We start from the raw sequence: 21,425 nt of genomic DNA, 5'->3' as shown, positions 1-21,425 counted from the left end.
GAACACATAGTTGATATTTTCCTGAAAAAATAATTTAAAATGAAAAGTGATACCGATTAGGGGAAAAAATTATAAGATACATTGCTATATGTTCGTATTCTTTGATCGTAATTACGACAAGACTATGAGAGATGTGCATACGGACAGTTTCTGTTCGATAAGATGCTTGGAGACTGCGGTTATACAAAAAGCGGAAATGATGATGATACCTGCACAGGCTTGACTTTCAAAGCGCGCGAACTATGGGTTCCACCCGGCCATTACACAGCATTATTTTTTTAGGGCTGGGCCCAGAAGCGGATCAGCGCACACCAGGGCAAACTTCGTGAAACCGTTCTCCAATTTCGCCCTGTCATCGTCGACACAACCTGCTCTTAAAGAAACAACAACAACAAACAAGAAAAAATAAAACCCCGCATGATTTCAAGGCTGTCGCTGGGCAGTGTTGGTACGTGAGAAAAAACTGCACTTAAATAGTTTTAGGTTGCTCTTCCTATACATGGCTAAGATCAGCGTGGAATGTCTCCTGTTTTGAAGCATTGTCTGTCATGCGTGATTAATTTTAGCCGACGTCTGGACTAATTGTTTACACAGTGTGACAAGCTGCATGCTGACCTGAAACAGTAATTGTTATGTACAGGCCACTGCGCCAGCGCATGTCTACAGTCCCGTCGCCCCGGTTTCAGCCCTCGCGCGCTGAGTCAGTTCTGCTTCCCGCGCGCGTGCGCCAAGTGAACAATAAAAGCTGGGTGTCGAGTTAGTGTACAACCGTCATTAGCTTGGCGACACGGAGACAAGCTGTAAGTGCAGGCTAGGCTGGATCCTATTTGTGTGAAGACATATGAACTGCGTGTGTACTGTGTCGGCATCAGTCTTCGTACTTTCATTATTGTTGTACTTTGGGTCGTCTGCTTACAGACCGGAACCGGGGAGTCACATCCCTTTGTTTTGCTTTGGAGAGTCGACGTGTTGAGAGGTGAGTATACAAGATGCGTTTTCAGTTGTCTCACGGGCGTGTATATAGGTGGATTGCTGACTTTGCTGTCTGTCTGCCGAGACCAACGCTTAGCCTCTTGTGAAGTTCTATGCTGTTAGTCTCGGCGAGCCTAAACAATGAATGTGACTAAACCGGAAGTTTTGTATACACCAGCCTCATTCTAGTAGTTAATCTGAAATGTGAGTAAACCGGAAGCTTCGTACTTAACTGCCTTGTTTAAGTAGTTAACTGGAAAAAAAGTCGTCTGCCATCAGTCCAGTAATACTGTTCATGGTTGTCTCGATGATGGTAAAAGGGTGTGGGGTGCGAACGTTTTTTTTTCTTCTTTTCTAAAGACTGGTTAAAGCGCAGTGCAAGATTATTTCCCAAAATCATTGGTGAATACCCTTGTTCTTTTCTCGAGATACAAACGTACAATCCACAGGAAGTTGTCGAAAACATAGACAGCAATTGAAATAACGATGTCAAGGCCTCGATCAGCCGTTGGAACAGCTGGAATATATACAGTGGTACCTCGACATACGAGTTTAATTCGTTCCGTAACCCTGCTCGTATGTCAAATTGCTCGTATCTCAAAGCAATTTTCCCCATTGAAATTCATTGAAATGCCATTAATCCGTTCCAGCTCCCAAAACACCACCTCAGTTGTTTTTGTTAAGTGTTTTTGAATAAGATAAAGTGTATTTACAAGAAGAAACATTTATTTATGAATAACAAATACATATTCTATAAAAACATATTAAATTCTTCGTTTGTGGAAGTGTGTGGGATCTGCTTCAGCAAATCACCGTAAATCGCTCGTGCCTTCTCACACATGATGCTTTGTGTTAAGGTTCCTCCTTGAAGCTGCTTCTCTGTCACCCACACAGTCAATAGTTTCTCCATCTTTTCATGGAGAGAAGTCCGGAGCTTAGAAATTATTGTAACGCCCCTAGCTGGCGTTGTACCCTTTATCAACTCCTGTTTAAGCTCAGAACATATCATTGATGTGCTACACCCGTACATCCTCACCAAGTCAATTACTCGCACACCTTGCTCATGCTTTTCTACGATTTCGCGATTTAATTCAATAGACATCATCTTCTTCTTCGGACCCATGGTTACAAAAATAAATGGGATAATGTTTTGTAAATGTACAAAAAGCAAAAAAACGCGAACCCAACTTATCAAAAATGCTTTGAAAACGAGGGAAACAAGCACACAGACTGAGGTCTAGTCTGAGGTGGGAGAAACCCGCATGTTGGGGTCGTGTGCAGCGGTGTAGTGTGCGATAACTCGTATCTCAAATCTTGCTCTTATCTCAAAGCAAAATATCTCTTGCTCGGCGGCTCGTATCTCAAAACACTCGTATGTCAGGGCACTCGTATGTCGAGGTACCACTGTAATTTATACACCTGTACATGTATATGTTTATCAGGCTGATCTGTAAGGTCGCAAATTTGACGTTTTCCCCCTGGACCCCCCTTTGAAACGGGCCGAAGGCCTCTTCAATAAATAAATTCAATACTGCACGGTTCTTTTTATTCATCTCGCCTCCTAACACACAGACGCAATCATGCGTGCATATTTCCTTGTACACCTGGACCTGGCTGCTGCAGCCATTCAATATTCGATCGATTCTGCAGCATGTGCGTGCCGTTCAACACCCTCTGCTGTTTGAATACTGAGTAGCATGCAGATCAGGGATAAGTTTACTGTAAACTGCAATGAAATATGAAATACTGCTGGCTTGAGTCTGAGCCGTGACCTACCGGCAAAACCGATTTCGGTCTCAATAAAGCTGAGAAAAAAACTTGCTTTGTGCCAATCGTAACACTCGGAATCAAAACACGCTTTGACAACCGATCGAGCTGACGCGGATGTCGTTTGCCAGGTATTTTGTGTCAGATCTTACCTTTCTTCCAAGGAGTTGCTTAGTAAGAAAGCCACATCAAATCAGGTGAACCATTTAGCTTGTCTGGTCTTGAAAATAAGTCTTAAATCGCCTATTCCTAGTGCAAGTCGACTTTGCTAAGTGTCTTCTGCGTAGTCGATGTGTCACCTGAGACAGGTGAGTTAATTTTCAATATCTCACGTGCATGCATGTCGACAAAGGTTTTTGGAATCTCACATGAAACCTACTCCATCAGTGATCCAACCTAGAGCGCGCTTGTGATATCCCCTGTTATTAACTTGTATAGTGTTTTGGGTTTCCCGTGTGTCGACCAGTGTTTTTGTCTGTCTTGTCTGTCTGTCGACTTCAGCCCACACGATGCAGACTGTAAGTAATTGTGTACGCGAGAGATGGGGGAGGGGAGGAGGGGAAGTTGGTGTTTTACTCCGAGCCATCAACTAAGATATATCACAGATGACACATGCAGATGCGAGAGATGTATATGATGTGGCATAAACAGGTAGAGAGAGGAGAAAGGTTGATTGATTTTAAAAAAACATCTTTATCTTTGATTGGGACTCTTGTGGACTTACAGTGTATAAAGCACGTTTCATCAATTAAATGAATTTATTATTAATAGTAGTATTCAGTATTAGTATTGAGAGGCAGTAAAATATAATACTTTCATTCACACATTTGTACAGAGAAAATAGAGAACAAGGGAAAAAAATTTTAAAAGCCAAACAGGTTCGAAATAAAAATTATTTTGTATCAGGACAAATTTAGAATTTTTAGGTACAGTTCATATATCTTGTCAGGAAACGGTTCCTAAATCTCTGCGTCAGTACTTACACCAGCCATGGCGTTAAGGGCGAAACTTATCGGCCTGAGATCGGTCGAGTGCAGAGAGAGGGCGAGAAACAAGAGCTCGCTCAGCCCCTTGTGATAGACACGTCAAAATTTAAATTTAGCCTCTGCGGGTGTCGCACACCTTTGCATTCCATGTAGCATGACCACACAAAGATTAGCCTGCAGGTGTGGCTTGTGCACATTAAAAAAAAATATTTTGGACAAAGGCGTTTCCACATGACGTATTTTGTAAAGGTCATAAGGTCACCACCATGACACTCGATATGATGTACACCCTGATCCCGTTAACCTGTTGACACAAAGCGGTGAATTCATTGTGGAATCTACTTACACCAAATGGCATCTTGATTCCTTCTCTGCTACAGTTGTACTTACTGGTCTCGTTAATCTGATACAAATTAAACGGAATCCTCTCTGTTGTGTTCCAATATGAGGGCGTTATTTCGTGGCACACCCTCTTGATATGTATTTGTCTCGCCCAACAGCCACTGAACCATGGCAAAGCACCATTGCGAGACGACAGAGTAGGGGAGTGGGAATAGTCGGACAACAGCTCACCACCATTAAGATCAAAGCGTTGCTGCTTTTTCTGGGGGGGATCGAGTTTGATGTCGGGCGGGGCTTTTCTGATTCGATGATTTGTTAACGTCGCCTCAAGGGATCCCTCGTTTACACCCGCTGACCCGCACTCACGCATTGTTAATGTTCCTTTATCTCAGTTTGTAGGACCTTGGCCACCATTTTCTCTTTGCTTTCCACCCTCTATAAGGCGGATCGTTCGGGAGCAACTGATTCCTAAATTTTATTTTAAACCCCGAAATACAGTTAAAAGTAATAGTCAGTTGTGTATATAGTTAAACTTTCTCCACACTCCTCAAGGAGTAGAATAAAAAAAAAAGTCACAAAAACAAAAAACACAACAAAAAACAACAAACAAGCGTACTGGGACAAAAAAAAAAAAAAGAAGAAGAAGAATGGAAGGCAAAGCTCTCTAGTTTCACGTTGAATCTGACATCACCTCTACTCAAGACAGACCAACAGACAGAGAGACAGACAGATAAAATGCATGCTGCAGTCGTAAGGAAGTGGCCGTCTTCACAAAATAAACACGTACTCGATCTTCTCCCATGTCACCGGCAATCGTCATGAAGACGTTAATGCGAGAGCCTATAATTTATGTTCTCCCGAGGGCAATGACAGTCAGATGACAGGAGACAGCTCGGATGTCATTATTCAGCACTGTATGCACGTTCTTGGGTGGGTGGGGGGGGGGAACATTTCTTGAGATTACAATCTTTTGCACATCTGAAGGCAAATGTGGGGCCAGGTACACAAGTGCGTGGAACTGCTAGATTGCGAGGAGTGGTACTACCTTGATTGGCGGGGAAGGACCTCCACCTAGAGGTGCTGTTGCACTAAGAAAAGAAATATAGGGAGGGGCGAGGAAACTGTAGTACACGGAGACCCCTCACCCCTAAACGCCAGGCCCTGCAGACAGGTGTCACATAAACAACTTCTAAACCGACAGCCCCTCTCTCTGCAGTACAGGGCGCTCCAAGTGTCGATCGTCCTAATGAACACTGGTGCACGTTCAAAAGAATGACACTGTCAGTGTGTCATCGTTCCAAGTATATGCGTCTTTTGAAAAAGCACTCTGGCCTGCCGGCCTGGTAGTTATGCTCGACTTCATTCGGAGCGGAAGATCTGTCAGTTGAAGGCTTGCATGGACCAGTTTCTGAAAAACTTCCTTCCGTCCCTGTAATTTACCAAGGAATGGAGAAGGAAGAGGCTGGGGTTTCGACTTTTGTCCAAAACACGATGGAGCCATTTCTCTGTGAACATGTATATACGCTCGATCTTCGCCTCAAAACCTTGTTTGCCTACCTTGGTCTTCTTGTTTAATGTCTCATAATTCTTGTGTAACCCAACCGTACACAGTGACCAATTTGCTTCATTTCCATATGTTTGATTTCAGCCAACGGACCCGGTTTTGGGCAGTTGGGCCCATGTGGTTCCAAAATCCTTAGCCTCTCTCTCTACTGTTCTTTTCCAAGTATGCTTTGATCTCCCAACTCTCTTCTTCCCCTGAGGGTTCCAGTCAATTAATGTGCCTGTCTAGCAATGGAGTCAGCTGGTTTGTGTAGATCGTGCCCTATCCAGCCCCATTTGTGCTTTTTGATGTCTTGGCTAGTGGCGTTCTGGTTGGGGAGTGTGAAGATACACTTTACAAATTTTGCATTTATTATTATTAAACATAGGGATTTAACCTCCTTTTGTGATCAGTAAATTGTCACAAGAGCTTCCAGTATTTTGTCCATACAAGGACATGTACTAAAGCAGGAGAATTTGTTTTATTGAACTCAGGTAGACATTAAGTTCTGCTTGTATGCAAAAGTAACATGTACTTGAAATCATTTGCACCCGCAGAGTGTGCAGAAGTCCACCTGCTGAACCAGAGATAGATTAATTACTAGTTATGTACGTGTGTCTGTATGGGGGCATGATGTAGGTGTGTCAAAATGGTCTATATGTAAGATTGTCTGCTTTTGTGTTTTCTGTGATACATCACTTGCCTTAGCCTCATCTTATAAGTAATTCTTGTTCTTTTCTTTTGTAACTTTTGTAACTAAACATACTTTCATAGTTATAAATGCCCAACGGGATTAATTACGTTGGTCACTGGTCATTTGTCATGTTGCATATTTTTCCCCAGGAACGCTGATCCACAAAAGAAGGAACAATGATGGTAGCAGCAGTGCTATTTCTGCTCATGTCAGTGTCACAGTGTGCTTGGGGATATGAGGATGGTGCCCCAGACAGTGCTTGTAGCAGTCTCACACCCAGCCATGATTCAGCTCAGACACAGACAACACCTTCGCCTTTTCGTATTTCTGTCAACCCAACTACCTACACACCTGGCGGTAGCAGCTTAACAGGTGAATAGATACAGAGTAAAAGCTAGCACATGTAAACACAGAAGTAAGGGGAATAAGATATGGTGACAAGGATCACTTTAGATCTCTTAGTGAATTGGATATTCTAGCAGCTTATCCAGGGTATGAGAGAGATAAAATAAAATTAGTGCTAATTCAACATGAGCTGACATTTTGCAGATGTTTGGTATACATAATATTCATTACAAGGGGCAAAATTTGGATCCAAAAGCGTGATAAATTTTTCTTATTGTTTTCTTTTATCAGCTTAAAACTCTTAGAACACCATGTCCACCTAAGAAGTGAAAACAATAAATGCTGGCTTGAAATGTAACCTTTAAAAATGCACTCTGCACTTTTGTTTTTCACATTAAGAAACTTAAATCACTGCAATGTGTTTCATTTAATCTTATTATGTACATAACCAAGCCAGGAGTAAGTTAAAAGGTGGAAGATGCTTGTGTTAGCACAAAATTTTGTCATGCTTTAGCACTTTGGCACTATATTTGTGTCTGTATTTAGTAGGCCCATCTTCTTAAATACACACATACACACACTTCAGTCACGGATATGTATAGATGGACTGCTGTCTGTCTGTCGAGACCAACACATAGCCTCTTGTGAAGTTCTCCGCTGTTAGTCTCGGTGAGACTAAACAATGAATGTGACTAAACTGGAAGCTTTGTACACACCAGCCTTGTTTTAGTAGTTAAGTGGAAAAAGTGATCAGCAACCAGTCCAGTAATACAAGTTCGTGCTTCAATTCTGCTTAAATTTGTTTTGCTGATTAATTGAATGTCTTTAATCAGTTAAATTTGTCAATCTGACAAATGTACAAATTGCTGTTTTTTCCTTTTCTTAAACGATATGTTGCTGAATGCGAGAGGAAAACTCATCAGTACTGTAAAGAAACTAAATTTTCAATGTATAGTATTTTAGGTGAGAAAGTGGTAACCACTGATGCCTACTAATGAAATAAACTATTTCCAAGTCTATGCACAGACCACCATCAAATGTGCTTTGCTAGTATGGATGTTATTATAAAAAGTAATCACCTACATTTTTTTTTCAGTGACACTGGACTCTCCCTGTGGAACACCATTCAAAGGATATTTGCTGAAAGTAGACTATGCAGAAGTCAATCCAATCACTGGCTTATTGGGCAGCTTCAATACTCCAGCAGGCTCAAAGTCTGTTTGTACAGTAGGTCTCTTCATAATTTTGTACCTTCTGGTACTGTCTATCAGTTAAGCTTTAACCCTCAAATTATTTATTCTTAATTTTTGTTAATCATTAAAAAAGAACAGATGAGTTGGTGGTCTAGCAGCACAGCGCTAAAGCTAATGACACTAATGCAATAAGAATATTAAAGTGTGTCTCTTATATAGGTATATATAGGTTACAATGACATCAAACTTTTGTGGAACAACAGTTATCCATGATATGCTCTCTGCATCGAACACCGGTTCACTGGACCTGGATGCTGGGATCGAGCTTTTCTTCAGTTTCTCATCCTGTTATTGTCCTCTGTCCCACTAAAATCACCACTGAAGTTGTGTTCTATCAAATAAACATCCCAGCTGGAGGAAATTTCTGTGATATTCCATAATCATATTCTGAATAAAGAAATACTAAATCATTCTGTGACAAAATCAGCTGAATACAGACAGCATAACTATTTGGTTGTTGGAAAAGTCATTGCAATAAGTGGTGTTAGTTCATTTTTGGAAGTGCTAGAGTCGTTCACATCTATGTTATTATATGACATTTGACAGTTCTAGCTTCTTTCTACAACAAAAGTTAAGCAGTTTCTTTGAGTTTTGAAGATTTTTAGAACAAGATGGAAGACCAAGCTTTGCATTTTTGTCGTATTTTACTGTTTTACTTCAGTAAAAAGAAGAATGCGCATCAAGCTTGTGAAAAGTTACATAAAATTTACAGTCACAATGCTTTACAAGAACGTCGATCAGTGCCAACAATTGTTCATCATGCTGGTGATTTTGATGTCAAGGATGTTCCATGGTCATGGAAGTTGATAGTAAGGTCATAATAAGATAGTGGTCAAGTCAAACCTAAGTTACATGGCACAAGAGATTGCAGAAACATGAAACATTCATCATTCAAGTGCTTAAGACCACTGGGATATGCAGGCAGGCACAATATGTTTGCAGTCCTCGTGAACTCAAAGACGTTCATGTGATGGCACTTATAAATATCTGCGATATGCTCATTAATTGTGAAGAAATTTATCCTCTTTTTAAGGGCTGATAACTGGTTATGAGAAGTAGATTGTTTACAACAACATGATGCATAAATGATACTGATAGCAGACATTCCTCAGAGAGAGGTTTTGCTCAGTGTGGTGGGCTTTTAAAGGTGCCATGTATTTTTTTAGCTCCTACCTAGGAACTTAAAGAATTTGAATGTGTACTGTCAGTAATTGGACAGTTTGAACCAATCCATCATTCAGACACATCGAGCACTCATCAGTCGTAAAGGAGTGGTGTTCCATCATGACAACATGAGATCACAAACGAGTTTGATCACCCATCAAAAATTAAGTTTTTGGAGCTTGGATTAGATATGTTGCCACACCCACCACACTCACCTGATCTTGCACTGTCAGACTTTGACTTGTTTTGCTCTCTTCAAATATCCTTGTGTGGATAATGTTAAGTTCAGATGAGTCTGTAAATGAGCACCTGGTTCAGTTTCTTTACCCTTAAAGACAGGTCCTTTTATGATCAAGGAATTATGAAGAATTATGAATTATGAACTTTTCCGACAACACTATAATTTTTTAAGAGATGCATAAATGTTAATAATCATTTTTCTATCAAATTTTATGATAAGTGATAGCAGGAATGTTGTTTTCACTGTCCTGTGAATTTTCAAATTAATGTGAAATAAGAGATTTAAAGTTATACACAAATTATCTCAGCATAGAATTTATAGTTTTATGAATGTCTCGTCTAACACTATAACCTAGCTGTGACTTAAGTGTTCTGGAACATCTTTTTTTATAATGGGCAGGGCCGTGCTTATGGACAGGTAGACAAGGCATCTGCCTAGGGCCTTTTGCTTTTGATAGTAGTCAGGGGCTCCGTGCTTTTAATTCAAACCATGGCAATCATGGGCCCTGTGCATGTGCTATGCCTTGGGCCCCATGGGGGCTATGAGCAGGCCTGATAATGGGGAGTCAACTTTATTTTTTCAAGTTGATATTCCACTTATAAAGTTTTGCAATAACTCTTGTACAAAGTTTGATGCACAGCTTAAAAATTGAAAAAAGCAGAAGGCAGCTGGAATAAGGTCATTTTCCTTCATTCTGTAAATAAACTTTTACCAGGGTAATGGTAGGACTCACCAAGACAGCACCAACAAGCTGAGTATCCAGTTCCAATGGACTCCACCACAATCAAGTGCTGGGACCATAATGTTTCGGTAAGTGTATGTGTGCCTGTGTATTTTGTTCCATTAATGTATATGTTTATAAGCATTCACATTCTCCCTTAAGTATTCTACAGGTATTTTTTATCCAGACGTTTTTCATCCCACATGTGGCATAACTGCTCAGTTTTTTATTGTTCAAAAGTGCTAAATGTACAATAAACTATGTTAATAAGTACACTGTAATGTGTGGAGCTTCTTTAGTGAGTCTTTTATAAATACAAAACATGCTGAGGCAGTATCATAAGTGTATGAGCTAAAAATATTTTGTAAAATGAACCCAGATATAAGCCTAAATAATTGTGTTTTTAGGGCAACATTTGTCCAGTCGAAGACAATATTCTGGGTTGATGTACATTCCGATCCAGTTTATGAAGCCGGCAAGACAACTCCTCCACCTGCTAGTCTTGTCTCCCCAGTACGCACAACAATTTCACCCCAAGGAAATGGCTGCCCTGCAAAGGTACTCATGCCAGAGCTGTAGGTTACTTCATAAAAAAACTGGTGCATGAAAGAGAGTTAAACTGTGAATGGGAACGTTTGAAAACTGGGAAAGATGAAAACTGGCAGTCAAAAGGAAATTATTCAACACAAATTTTGGTTAAATTACTGAAATAGCTTAAGAGGAGTAACACCCAAAAGTAGTGAACACTCCAGTCACCATGGAGATTACTAATTTCACTCCAATATGACAAGTGCTCAGCTCTAATTGTGCAAAATTTACAGTAGTAGTAACTTAGTGGCTACTTAAACAACAGTGTTTTTTTAAAATGTAGTCAAGTTGAAGTCTACTGAGATTTATTTCACTAAGATGTAATGGTAAGGAAGCACTGTTTGACATCAGAAATGTGAAAATAGTTGCTTTCTCTCAAGATTTAAATAGATCCAGTGTTTGGATGTGCCAAACTTTGTTCCTTACTACATAGCCCCCACCCAATCATATCATTAAAGTATTGTTATATCCAGATTCTGAGTGGTGAGACAGCATTTTTTATTTGTTTTGGTTTTTCAACTATTGTTTTTTGACGTTTTTTGGGTGTATTTTTTTTAAATAGAATTTCTGCTATTTCGAGTACATATTCCCGGATACCATATATTAAATATTGAAACTGGTTTTGACAATTAGTGTCCATTATTGATGACTAAAGATATTTGTTTTATGTTTATTTTAATCATTTTAATTAAAGAATAACAGACTTCCATGTCATATTCCACAGGCTGAGTTCCTTATGATGTTTTCACCAGGTTCTTTATTTCATACTATCACCAAACTCGAATTCTGTTTTCTATACCAGGAAGGATCTTCTTCATGGCTGATATATTTAGTACGGCATAAACAATGCATATGCATATTATGAATGCCTAATTAGCAATGAAAATCTTATTTAGCATGAGCAGGTTTTAATTGTGAGATATTTGGCAAAGAACCAAACATTAAACACTTCATCTCTGTGTGTGTGTGTGTGTGCACGTGTGCGTGTGTGCATGGTTTAAATCCTCAGTCTTCTTTTACAAAAGATCCAAACTGTGGCAAGACCAAAGGTTGTTTCTCAGACTGCGTTGGAGATTCGTGCAGCTTTCTAGTGACATGGGTTCCTTCAACAAACTCTGTGAACATCACCCTGCAGGCTTCTGTAGCCTCAAGTAATCGCTATATTGCTCTTGGTCTCTCCAATGATTTGAACATGGTAATTACTGCAGAGAATGTGAATTAACATGTGGGTGCACATAAAGACATGCATACACACCCCACTCACATGCACAAGTAGACACAACTGCAGACACACCCACACATATACCTTTATGCACAGTCAGCCACTCACATCTACACATGCACGCACACACAACACAGGTTAGATATGTATATATAGAGAGAATAAATAAATAAGATGAACGAGAAAAGTCATATTACATGTCTATAGTTTCTCCATACTGATGATTCCAAAACATTTCATTTTTTACTAAAAGGGTGACGACAGTGTCAATGAGTGTATTTATGATGGATCTACAGCCGCTGTGTACAACTCATATAATCCAGGCAAGAGTAACCAAAAACTTGGTCAGGATGTAAGTTCCCATTTTCACACAAACATTTGTTTATAGGCATACATGCCTAGATTTACACACATGTTTTCACTGCACATTTCTTTTCTTCCTTCCTTTCAGGCCTGGTTCTTTATTTTGTCATCACCTTGATATTTTCTTATCTGATTGGCATCTTTGAAAAGTTTTATGCTTTTTCAGGCCTAATGGGGTTTATGGATTCATTCCAGAGTGGGTTGGTTGCATCGGTTGCATTGGTTGCTCCTGCCAGAGCCATGATGCTTTCTCTGTGGCCTTCTTATTTGTCAAATCTTTCAAACATGTCTTGAGAGCTTGCCAGAACTCTTCAGTGTTCTAGCTGTTAGTGGTCGAATCCCATTTATTGCTTAGTCTTCTGATGTTTGACAAACGTTATAGTCACTCTTCTTGTAGATGAAATTTGTATTTCTTGACTGTGCTGGTGGCTAAAAGCATCTGTATAAAAAGAAATGTAGAAAGGAGTTTTATAATGAATTCATCTCCACTCATTTGTGAAGATCAGATTCAGTGTGTTGGCTTTCTGTACTAGAGGATTGTTTATAATATTGAAAAACTGCCTCTCTGACTTCTTCCTGAAATCTAGAAGCAGAGTGCTGTGCTGCATAATAATAAATGTATAAAGCACATTAAAAGGCTGTCCTAGCTGTGAAAGGAGAAAATTACCCTTATTATCTCTATGACAATTGCATTTTATTATAGCACCACCTCCAGTGGTTTCAGTGAGAGTGCAATGTAAAAACTTACACACCTAATCAGCTGAATTCCTCATGCTGGTTATTAGCTCTTAGTTCTGTAATTTGAATTTAGATAGTTGAGTGTCAGACCTTGATAATTTACAATTCAGAAAGTAGTAGGATGTTGAAGCTAAAATTATGATCTGGGTTCAGTGCCTCAAAAGATCATGAGATAAATAATAATTTGCCTTATAATTTGCACAATCCTCTATAACATACTTTATTATAATCAAGGCAATGTAATGCTTTTTCAGGGTTTGACCCTCAGTAGCTGGTCATATAGAAGCCAGATTTTGACCTGTGAATTTGTTCGAATGAAAGCAGTAGGACTGAGTGGCCAGCGCTTCACACTTTCTGGCAAATCATACATACTTTTCTTCGCCACTGGTCCATCAAGTAATGGTAAGCTTATAAAGTAATTATTTGTGCAGTAACACAAAACAGGATGTGTAGCTTCGTTTCCAATTAGTGCTTGTTTTCTTCTTGTCACAGGTATTTTTGTTCATCTTTATTTTTAGTTGTTACACCATTTTCTTTTTTTTTTTTAAGTGAGCAGCCTTACAAGTGGCTGCTTCATCATACAGAAACTACTGAAATATGAACAAAAAAAGGAGGGTTTAAACATAGAATGGCTGCTTTTATACTGAAATATTAATGAGAAAGGATGTTTTAAACATAGAATGGCTACTTATATGCTGAATGCAGTTCCCCCATCACAAATACAGTTGTAAATTTTATGAATTAAGATTCATGTTAATGACTGTCATATTACTTTCAGTGTTATCCCTGTAATTCTTGCAGAAAGTGAGATTATACATATTTATCACCATGCTATGGGCATGTTTCTTTGTTTTGTAAATTTCCTGTCAAGTTTATAGCAAGTGCACATCAGCTTTGTAGAATTTAGTTGTTTTCCAATTCTTTTTCTGTTTTATAATAAAATTGGTTTTCTAGCCATCTTGTATGTCTTTCAGGGGATATTTCGGAGCATGATTCTGAACCAGCAGCAACAGGAACTGCAGTCAGCCTTGAAGATACCACAGTGGATATTTCCAAAACTGAAATCACATCACCGCTGGTGAAAGCACATGGTAACTAAATGACTTTTTTTTTTCCCAAGCTAAAATTGCTTATGCATGTGTATGTGTTTGTGAGTACACTTGTGTGCATTCATGAACTTGCCTTTATTTTTTTTTAAAACTATAATTTTTAAAATTGCACAAATCAAGTAGCATTGACATAAAAATAAAATTATATCAAAATATGCAGTTTTGAATTTGAACGTAAGCATCTATGATCACATTATTGCTTAAATGGTTTGTGGCAACAGGCAGCTTAATGATGGTGGCTTGGATATTTGCGGCCAGTGTGGGCATAGTGATGGCACGCTACTTCAAGCCTATGTGGCCAGACAGTAAGCTGTTTGGACAGAAAGTCTGGTTTCAGGTAGGAAGAAAAATCCTGAGTACAACATGGCAATTTTCTGTTGTTGAAGGAATGATTTTCTTGGCATATAACCCTCAAACAAAATCGAGTGGCAGGTTTCTAGAATAGTTTAATGCTGTGGATACAAGTGGGTATTCCTTATTTGTTTTTGCTTTCTTGAGAAATATATTATTTTACAAAATGTTTAGTTCATGTGACAATTTTAAAAATGTATATATATGTATATTTTGCATTGTCATAGACGTTAATAAAGTTGCTGCATGTTTCACAGATTCACCGTGGCTCCATGGTTCTTGTCCTACTCTGCACTGTCATAGCTTTCATCATTATTTTTGTGGAAGCAGGAGACTACAGTGAGGTTAGCTTAGTATCATTTTCTGACTAGTTCATTAAGGACTTTGATGTTCTAATCATATTAACTAAAATAAAATGTTTATTCAATTTCTATTAAGATTGTGGGACCTCTGTAAAATGCAAATGAGATTTGCTATTGCAATTATCATAACTGATTAGAAACAATTTTTGTTTAGAATACTTCTTGCTATAATTTATCAATTTGTCAAGTACTTTTTTCCCCCATGTAGAAAAACATTTTCTTGCTGACCCTTATTCTATCAGAATAGTCTTAAAAAATGAATGTGAGCATTTATCTATCAGAATTTTGTGTTACTGGTTTAATACTCACTTTCCAGATATCAGGGGAAGATTTCAAAAAGGCTCATCCTGTTCTTGGCATCATTGTAACAGCTCTCTGTATAATTAATGTAAGTCTGATTTTTTACAATTTAGTCTTTCCTTTTCTTCATTTTTTTCTTGCTTCATCTTGTATTTTCTGTAGTTACTACACTGAAGCATATCAAGCACATTTATCAAAAGAAAAATTCTGATCTAAAGTGTGGTTCTAAAATGGCAAAATTATAACATTTTGAGAGTCAATTTTCTTTCTTTATTGACTGTACATGATGACGTAACCATAGGAGATAAAGGGTCACATTAACTCTTTAACCATTAAAAAGTTCTCTCCCTGACAATGAGCTTGCATGTGCCTGGCATGTAGAGCATTCCATTCGTCAGGTGAGCAACTGCCCTCTAATAGTGCAAATGCCAAATGCAAGGCCAGCTCACCAGTTTTTTCAATCAACACTCTACCCAAACAGAGGAAGTTTGGGAGGGTCTTGTTGTCATGTCATCTAGTAAGTCTCAAAGAAAGAGAATTTACTCTCAACCTTTTATTTCTTCTTTTACTGTACAAGATGACATGACCATAGGAGAATAAAGATCAGGCAGAAGGAAGAAACAATTTACCACCTGACATGCTGGCCTTCTGTTTGGCCTTTAACACTGAGGACAGTTGCTTACCTGACTAGTGGAGAGCTCTGGCACGTGCAAGCTCATGGTCAGGGAGACAATTTTTCAATGGTTAAAGAGCTTGTGTAACCCTTTATCTCCTATGTAATGTCATTTGGTACAGTCAAAGAAGAAATACTTAAGTTAAACAAGTACTTACTTAAACTGGTTTCATAAACCAGTTCCAAGAGTTAACAAGACAAGGTTTTGATAACAAGAAACATCCACATTTATAACATGGAAAGTGTTCTCAGTTAGGAAACACACAGAAATGACCAAGTGCTAGTTGCACAACAAGGATAAGGCAAGCAGTCCATTACAGCAAACCACAAAAACATGCAATCTGACATATTAAATATTCATAAAGCATACCTAAAACATCATATTTACCCACATGCGCTCACAGCCAACAATTCATGTATAGTTGAGCAGCTGAACTGCCTAATTTATAATAATGAAAACATACAAATTTATTTATAAACATGAATATTTACGAAAATATAAGTAGTCATTTATCAGATGAATGTGGTTTCTGCAGCCTATCATGGCGCTCTTCAGGTGTCACCCCGGTACCAAGAACCGGCCCATTTTCAACTGGGCTCACTGGGCTGTTGGATTTACAGCATACATTCTTGGAGGTAAGAAACTTATTGTATTTACTAAGTAAGATTAAGATTAAAAGCTTCCCCAAAAATGATTCTTCCATTTGTATCTTGATGTTAAACTTCCAGTTGTCAATTGCTCTAATATGATCTTGGCAAGTCTACTCCCTCAAAAAAATATGCCTGATGGACATACATTTAAGGTGTTTGATCATTAGCTATTTAACACATAATTTATTCCTTTATCTGCAGTTATTTGTGTCTTTGTGAGTTTCATATATGCCAGGCCCCAACCGTATATCCTACTATCACATCACTAAGTTTTAAAACATATTTAACATGCTAGTTTTCTTGCTATGTGGGGATTTTCTATCTGCATTGTCATTTGTATCTAGTCATATGATTTTTTCCCAGACAATTTAACATTTAATTATGGATGTTTCAGTGTTAACCATCTTTTTTGGTGTGAAACTTGAAGGAGCTGGTGCACCAGAATATATTATATATGTGCTAGCTGCCTTCGTCTGCTGGCAAATTTTTGTCTTCTTGATACTGGAGCTTGTGCAGCTGCTGGGAAAGATACTTCGTAAGGAATTCTTCCTTCTGTCAATAACACATTATGTCCTGTCACTTATTACAGAGAATATTTCAACTTATGCAGGATCCCTACTTCCTCAAGATATACATATATTTATCTACACATTCACAAATTCAAGCAGAAAGCATGTAGAGATAAATTTGTGAAAAATAGCGCGCTTTCCAGAACATTGCATTTAAACATGTGGTTGAGGCTGGTTTAGATGCCCGCTGAAGGCTAATTGGTTGGCAGGACTGGTCAGTAACACTGATTGGTGCACGTTTGGGTTGTCCAGAGATGACAAAGGGGGCTGCATGCAGGGAGGAGGGAGAGCCACACTTAATTTCCCACTAGGGCAGGCAGACTCCAGCAGCACTGTCCTCCAATATGGCCAGGCATCCATGACACATTATCCCTCCTGGCAAGTATAAAAGGGGAGGGAAAAATGCAACATGAGAGGTTGGAAAGAGAAGCTTACCAAGAGCAAAACACTAGTTGCAGCACTGAAAGTAGGTTGCCTTCTCAATCAGCAGCCCAGCTGAGGACATAGTGGGAAGTTTGCCTAGTGTTTTCCCTGTTAGGCGCTAGTAGCACAGGTTGCTGCAGGCAGGCGGCAAGCGGTTTCCATGATAAAATATACCAGCAACCTACTGCTACATGTTGAACATGATCTTTACAAATTGTACGCAAGCATGTGATTTGAGGTAGGTTACCCGGTTACATGTAATCTTATATCATTTCTTTCCATGCCCTCTATGCCTTTAAACCGTTCTCGAATAAAATAAATTGCTAATAAAGTACAGCACTGTCAGTGGTTCTGCAATCCAGACTTCAATCTTCAGATAAGCCAAGATCCTAGACTGTATACTCCATTTAGAAAAATATTGACCTGTTTAGGCAAGCCAAGATGCTATGCCTTATGGTGTTTAGATAAACCAAGATACTATACATTCCCATGTTTAGAGACACAAATATGACATACACTTTTGTCTTCAGTTTGAAAGGATCCCAGGCTGTGATACATGTACAGAAACCAAATTTCTTAGATTGCTCTTCATTTTGAGAAACCAATCTTGGTTCATTTAGAGATGGTGAAAGTTTTGACTGGTTACATTTGAGGCGGAGAGATGTCAGGCTCTTTTTCTGTTGGTTTTGTTTTTTTTCCATTTTAAATTCAATTTTCACGTATATGTAATCATATTGATTGTAATGTTTCAGCAGACAACGATTCATATGAAATGGGTGAACCTCACTTACCTGCAAAGCCTGTAGGAGAGAAGAAGGAGGTAATCAAATCTACTGACCAGATGCTTTGTTTTTATAGTTTCCATGAAAAAAAAATAGTGCAACATATATAAGGATGAAAAACAATGTGCTGTAGTGACTAGGAGAGAGATGTGTTGGTGTATGACTATTGTGTGCAAATGCACACACACAGTCTACACACACACACAAATGTTGATGAAATTCCTAGAATGCATGTTTGTAGGCAAAGCTCTGCTTCTACAAACGTGTGAGAGAGAGAGAGAGAGAGGGAGAATTCCTGTTATAAATGATTGTGTCTATCAAGAAACTTGATCACTTTTAACTCTCATGTTGCAGGCTGTTCTTGCCAAGAATGTGCTGCTGGCGATTCACATCGCAGCACTGACTGGTTTTATCATCGCTCTTCTTGTCATCCTCAATAAAGGCAGTGAATAAATAAAAGAACAGATTGGAATTCTTTCAGCTGATGCCATACAGCATGTAATATGTGGGGAAGTAACGAGTTTAGCAAGTATATAGTTGGACCTCTTCTGGAAAGCAGCCATCACTTGCCGAATTGTTACTTTTGTGTCTCATATTTTGCCTTCATCAGCTCCCTTCAGAGTCTTAGTGCTTGTATTCACAAGGTCAACAATAAAGTGAATTTTGCACTTCCAGCTCATTCTAGGCACAATCTTTTACATTTCCTTCGAACTGCCCATCAACGCCATTGAATATCCAGTGAGCTATATATATATAATGTGTTTGAAATGACTTGCATGAGGAAAAGAGGAAGTGAGAGATAGATTAGTTGACATAAATTACTCGATGTGTGTGCCTGCATGCTCAATGTTTTATAAAATTTTATGATTGTGCAGATATAAAAGTATGTGTGTAAATATTTGATATATAAAATTTAGGTTATGTACTCCTGGGAGAGTGAAGTAACAAAGTATCTAATAAGAATGATATTGAAAAAGGAAGTTAAAGTGTGTATATTGTCGAATAAAATCCAATTTCAAGTCAGAATTGGATGGGTATTCTGTGGGTTCTCAACTAGCCTGTATAAGGAGACGAAACTATGAGAAGTATAGTTGTATTTTTGTCTAAGGTTTAGATGTGTATTGAATGAGATGCTGCAGGTCAGCATCTGGAAAGCTTTCTATGAGAAAATCGCAGGAATCCTTTTCTAAAGATTTCTCATTTTCATACTGATGGGTGCATGTTCATATTTTGAGTGTATGAAGCAGATAAAGTAAAAGAGTGTGTGTGCACATATGTTTACATGTTTACATTCTTATAAGAGTGCAAAGGCACACGTATCATAGATGTAACATTTAATTCTAGTATTTATTGAAAAATTGAATCTGTAATAAAGTACTTTTAAAGTACTCATTTTTACACTGTCAGAATTTATCCAACTGTTTTGGAGATTTCGATTTCATGGTCATGACCATGATGATGTGGCAGTAAGTTCACATATTATAGAACGATGAAGTTCACTAAATTTAGGAACACACATGGCTTGCAGAAAAAATTATATATATAATTTTTATAATTTATGAATTATACATTTTATCTATTTGTGATACAAATAGGCTGCTGTAAGTTGTTAAATTTTTTTTTTTTTCATTTTCAGTCAGCTTTTGATTTTGCCAGTATTTTAGTTTTAAAGAAAGTGTGCTTGTGATTTTCAAATGGGAGAAAGAAATGTGCAAAGCTCAACGTCCTTTTTACATGGTAAGCGTATGGCTATGAAGCGATAGAGGTAGAACATAGCATTTTTATATACATATATTTTGTTAAATTTCCCAGTCCTCTTACATGTATACTGTACATTTATACTGTGTGATTGTTTTCTTTATATTAGATGTAGTTTCTTTGTTACTGTGAATATTAACTTTGTTATTAAGGACATTTAAAATGTATTGAGCGTGATGAATAGGGCACTAGCCAATTAGCTTTTCTTTGTTGCTATTTTGTTTTATGTTTTTGGTCATGATTTTAACATTGTTGTTCTTGTTTATTCTGTGTTCACTTGTCAGATTTTAATTTCTGAGCAAAGAATGTTACCACTTTTTGGTACTTATATGATTATTTTGCATCACCATGTTTTCATTTTTTTCCCCTTTCTGGGATCATCTGAGAATACTAATAAATGTATTGTAGGTCTGTTGATTAAAAATTTGCTCTAGCAGATGTGTACAGCCAAGAATATTCTGAAAATATATTTTAATATACAAAGCATTTCTGAAACTTTTATAAAACAGTTCATAGAGTTGGAATCCTTTTATGTAATAATCACATAATGTTTTCATTTACTTGCATGCAGAACTGGCTACTTTTAAAAATTCACATTATTTTTGACATATCTATGCATAGTTCTGCTGTGAAGAGACAAATTATTATGATTCTATTTTTGTGTTTAGTTGAAATGCAAAATGGTCAGTCCCAGAGTCCAGCATGGATCTTGGTTTTAAATTGTGTTACAAATTATGTCTGAGAACTGTTTTCCGCTTTAGAAACAGTTATAAAAATTTCGCGTCGATTTTTCAGTTTTTCATCATGGCTTCCATGGCAGCTCGCCAACTTGACCCAACATTAAACTATTCACTTCAGTTAATTGTTTAAATAAATTGATAATAAATTATGGGTCCCACGAACATTTTTTCTAGCAAAAGACTTTTTAGAAGAAACAAGCTTTGTATCCGTTCGGCAGGTAGTCTCTGGCCGCTTGCTTTGAAGAGAGCGACCAGTGTAGCTTTGAAGCAATATGTGATTTCCTGACATGATAAAGTTGTAAAACAAACCCAAAATTAAGAGACAAATGATACACTCGTCAGTATATCGTTAAGTTTAACAGCTGTAACTTAACTCATTTAATAATACTTTCTTCCCCATGATTCGACTGTACATTTTGAAAATCAAAAAGTTTTTTTTTTAATTCGTGAAGCCGACAGTCTAATGAGAAATGACGGGTCTTCAGTTTTATTTAGTTTTATCACTAAAATAGTGCGGTCAGTACTATAAATTAATAAATTAATTACTATAAATTAATAAAAATTAATCACTATAAATTAATCACTTCTTAGCTCACAAATATAACCATAGCAGAAGATAAATGGAAAATCCACAATGTGGAGGTCAGTTTAAAGTGTTACACCTATGCAGCAAATGTTGACTTTCACACACACACAAGCAGACCAGATGAACTCTGTCATCAGCTAATGTCGTGCACAAGGTTTTTGAAACAGCATACTTGAACGCTT

General features: G+C 37.9%; 1 protein-coding gene across 4 annotated transcripts; it reads left to right on the top strand.

Moving 5' to 3' along the window:
* Positions 1-777: 777 nt before the first annotated feature.
* Positions 778-20,617, top strand: LOC112573456 (putative ferric-chelate reductase 1). 4 transcript variants are annotated; one of them, XM_025253842.1, is made up of 16 exons: positions 778-976; positions 6,454-6,676; positions 7,746-7,876; positions 10,023-10,117; positions 10,436-10,586; positions 11,626-11,811; positions 12,092-12,190; positions 13,194-13,341; positions 13,914-14,030; positions 14,270-14,385; positions 14,657-14,743; positions 15,078-15,149; positions 16,271-16,370; positions 16,780-16,920; positions 18,130-18,197; positions 18,514-20,610. In XM_025253842.1, exons 2-16 carry the CDS (start codon positions 6,481-6,483, stop codon positions 18,610-18,612), a joined length of 1,806 nt encoding a protein of 601 aa, XP_025109627.1. In that variant the 5' UTR covers positions 778-976; positions 6,454-6,480; the 3' UTR covers positions 18,613-20,610. The 4 variants fall into 4 exon arrangements, with proteins under 4 accessions (XP_025109627.1, XP_025109630.1, XP_025109629.1 ...); XM_025253845.1 differs by having other exon boundaries at positions 779-976; positions 18,133-18,197; XM_025253844.1 differs by lacking the exon at positions 778-976 and adding an exon at positions 2,924-3,047 and having other exon boundaries at positions 18,514-20,617.
* Positions 20,618-21,425: the final 808 nt, after the last annotated feature.

Source organism: Pomacea canaliculata, linkage group LG10 (genome assembly GCF_003073045.1).
Source record: "Pomacea canaliculata isolate SZHN2017 linkage group LG10, ASM307304v1, whole genome shotgun sequence".
Lineage (NCBI taxonomy): Eukaryota > Metazoa > Mollusca > Gastropoda > Architaenioglossa > Ampullariidae > Pomacea > Pomacea canaliculata.
Note: the sequence above shows the minus strand (reverse complement) of the source record. Positions and strands in the feature narration are given on the sequence as shown.

Excerpts from the sequence above, each read along its gene's own strand:
- LOC112573456 (XM_025253844.1), top strand. The coding sequence starts at position 6,481 with ATGATGGTAGCAGCAGTGCTATTTCTGCTCATGTCAGTGTCACAGTGT. Across the intron at positions 13,342-13,913 it reads CACTGGTCCATCAAGTAATG|GGGATATTTCGGAGCATGAT; the intron begins GTAAGCTTATAA and ends TATGTCTTTCAG. Across the intron at positions 14,744-15,077 it reads AAGCAGGAGACTACAGTGAG|ATATCAGGGGAAGATTTCAA; the intron begins GTTAGCTTAGTA and ends CTCACTTTCCAG.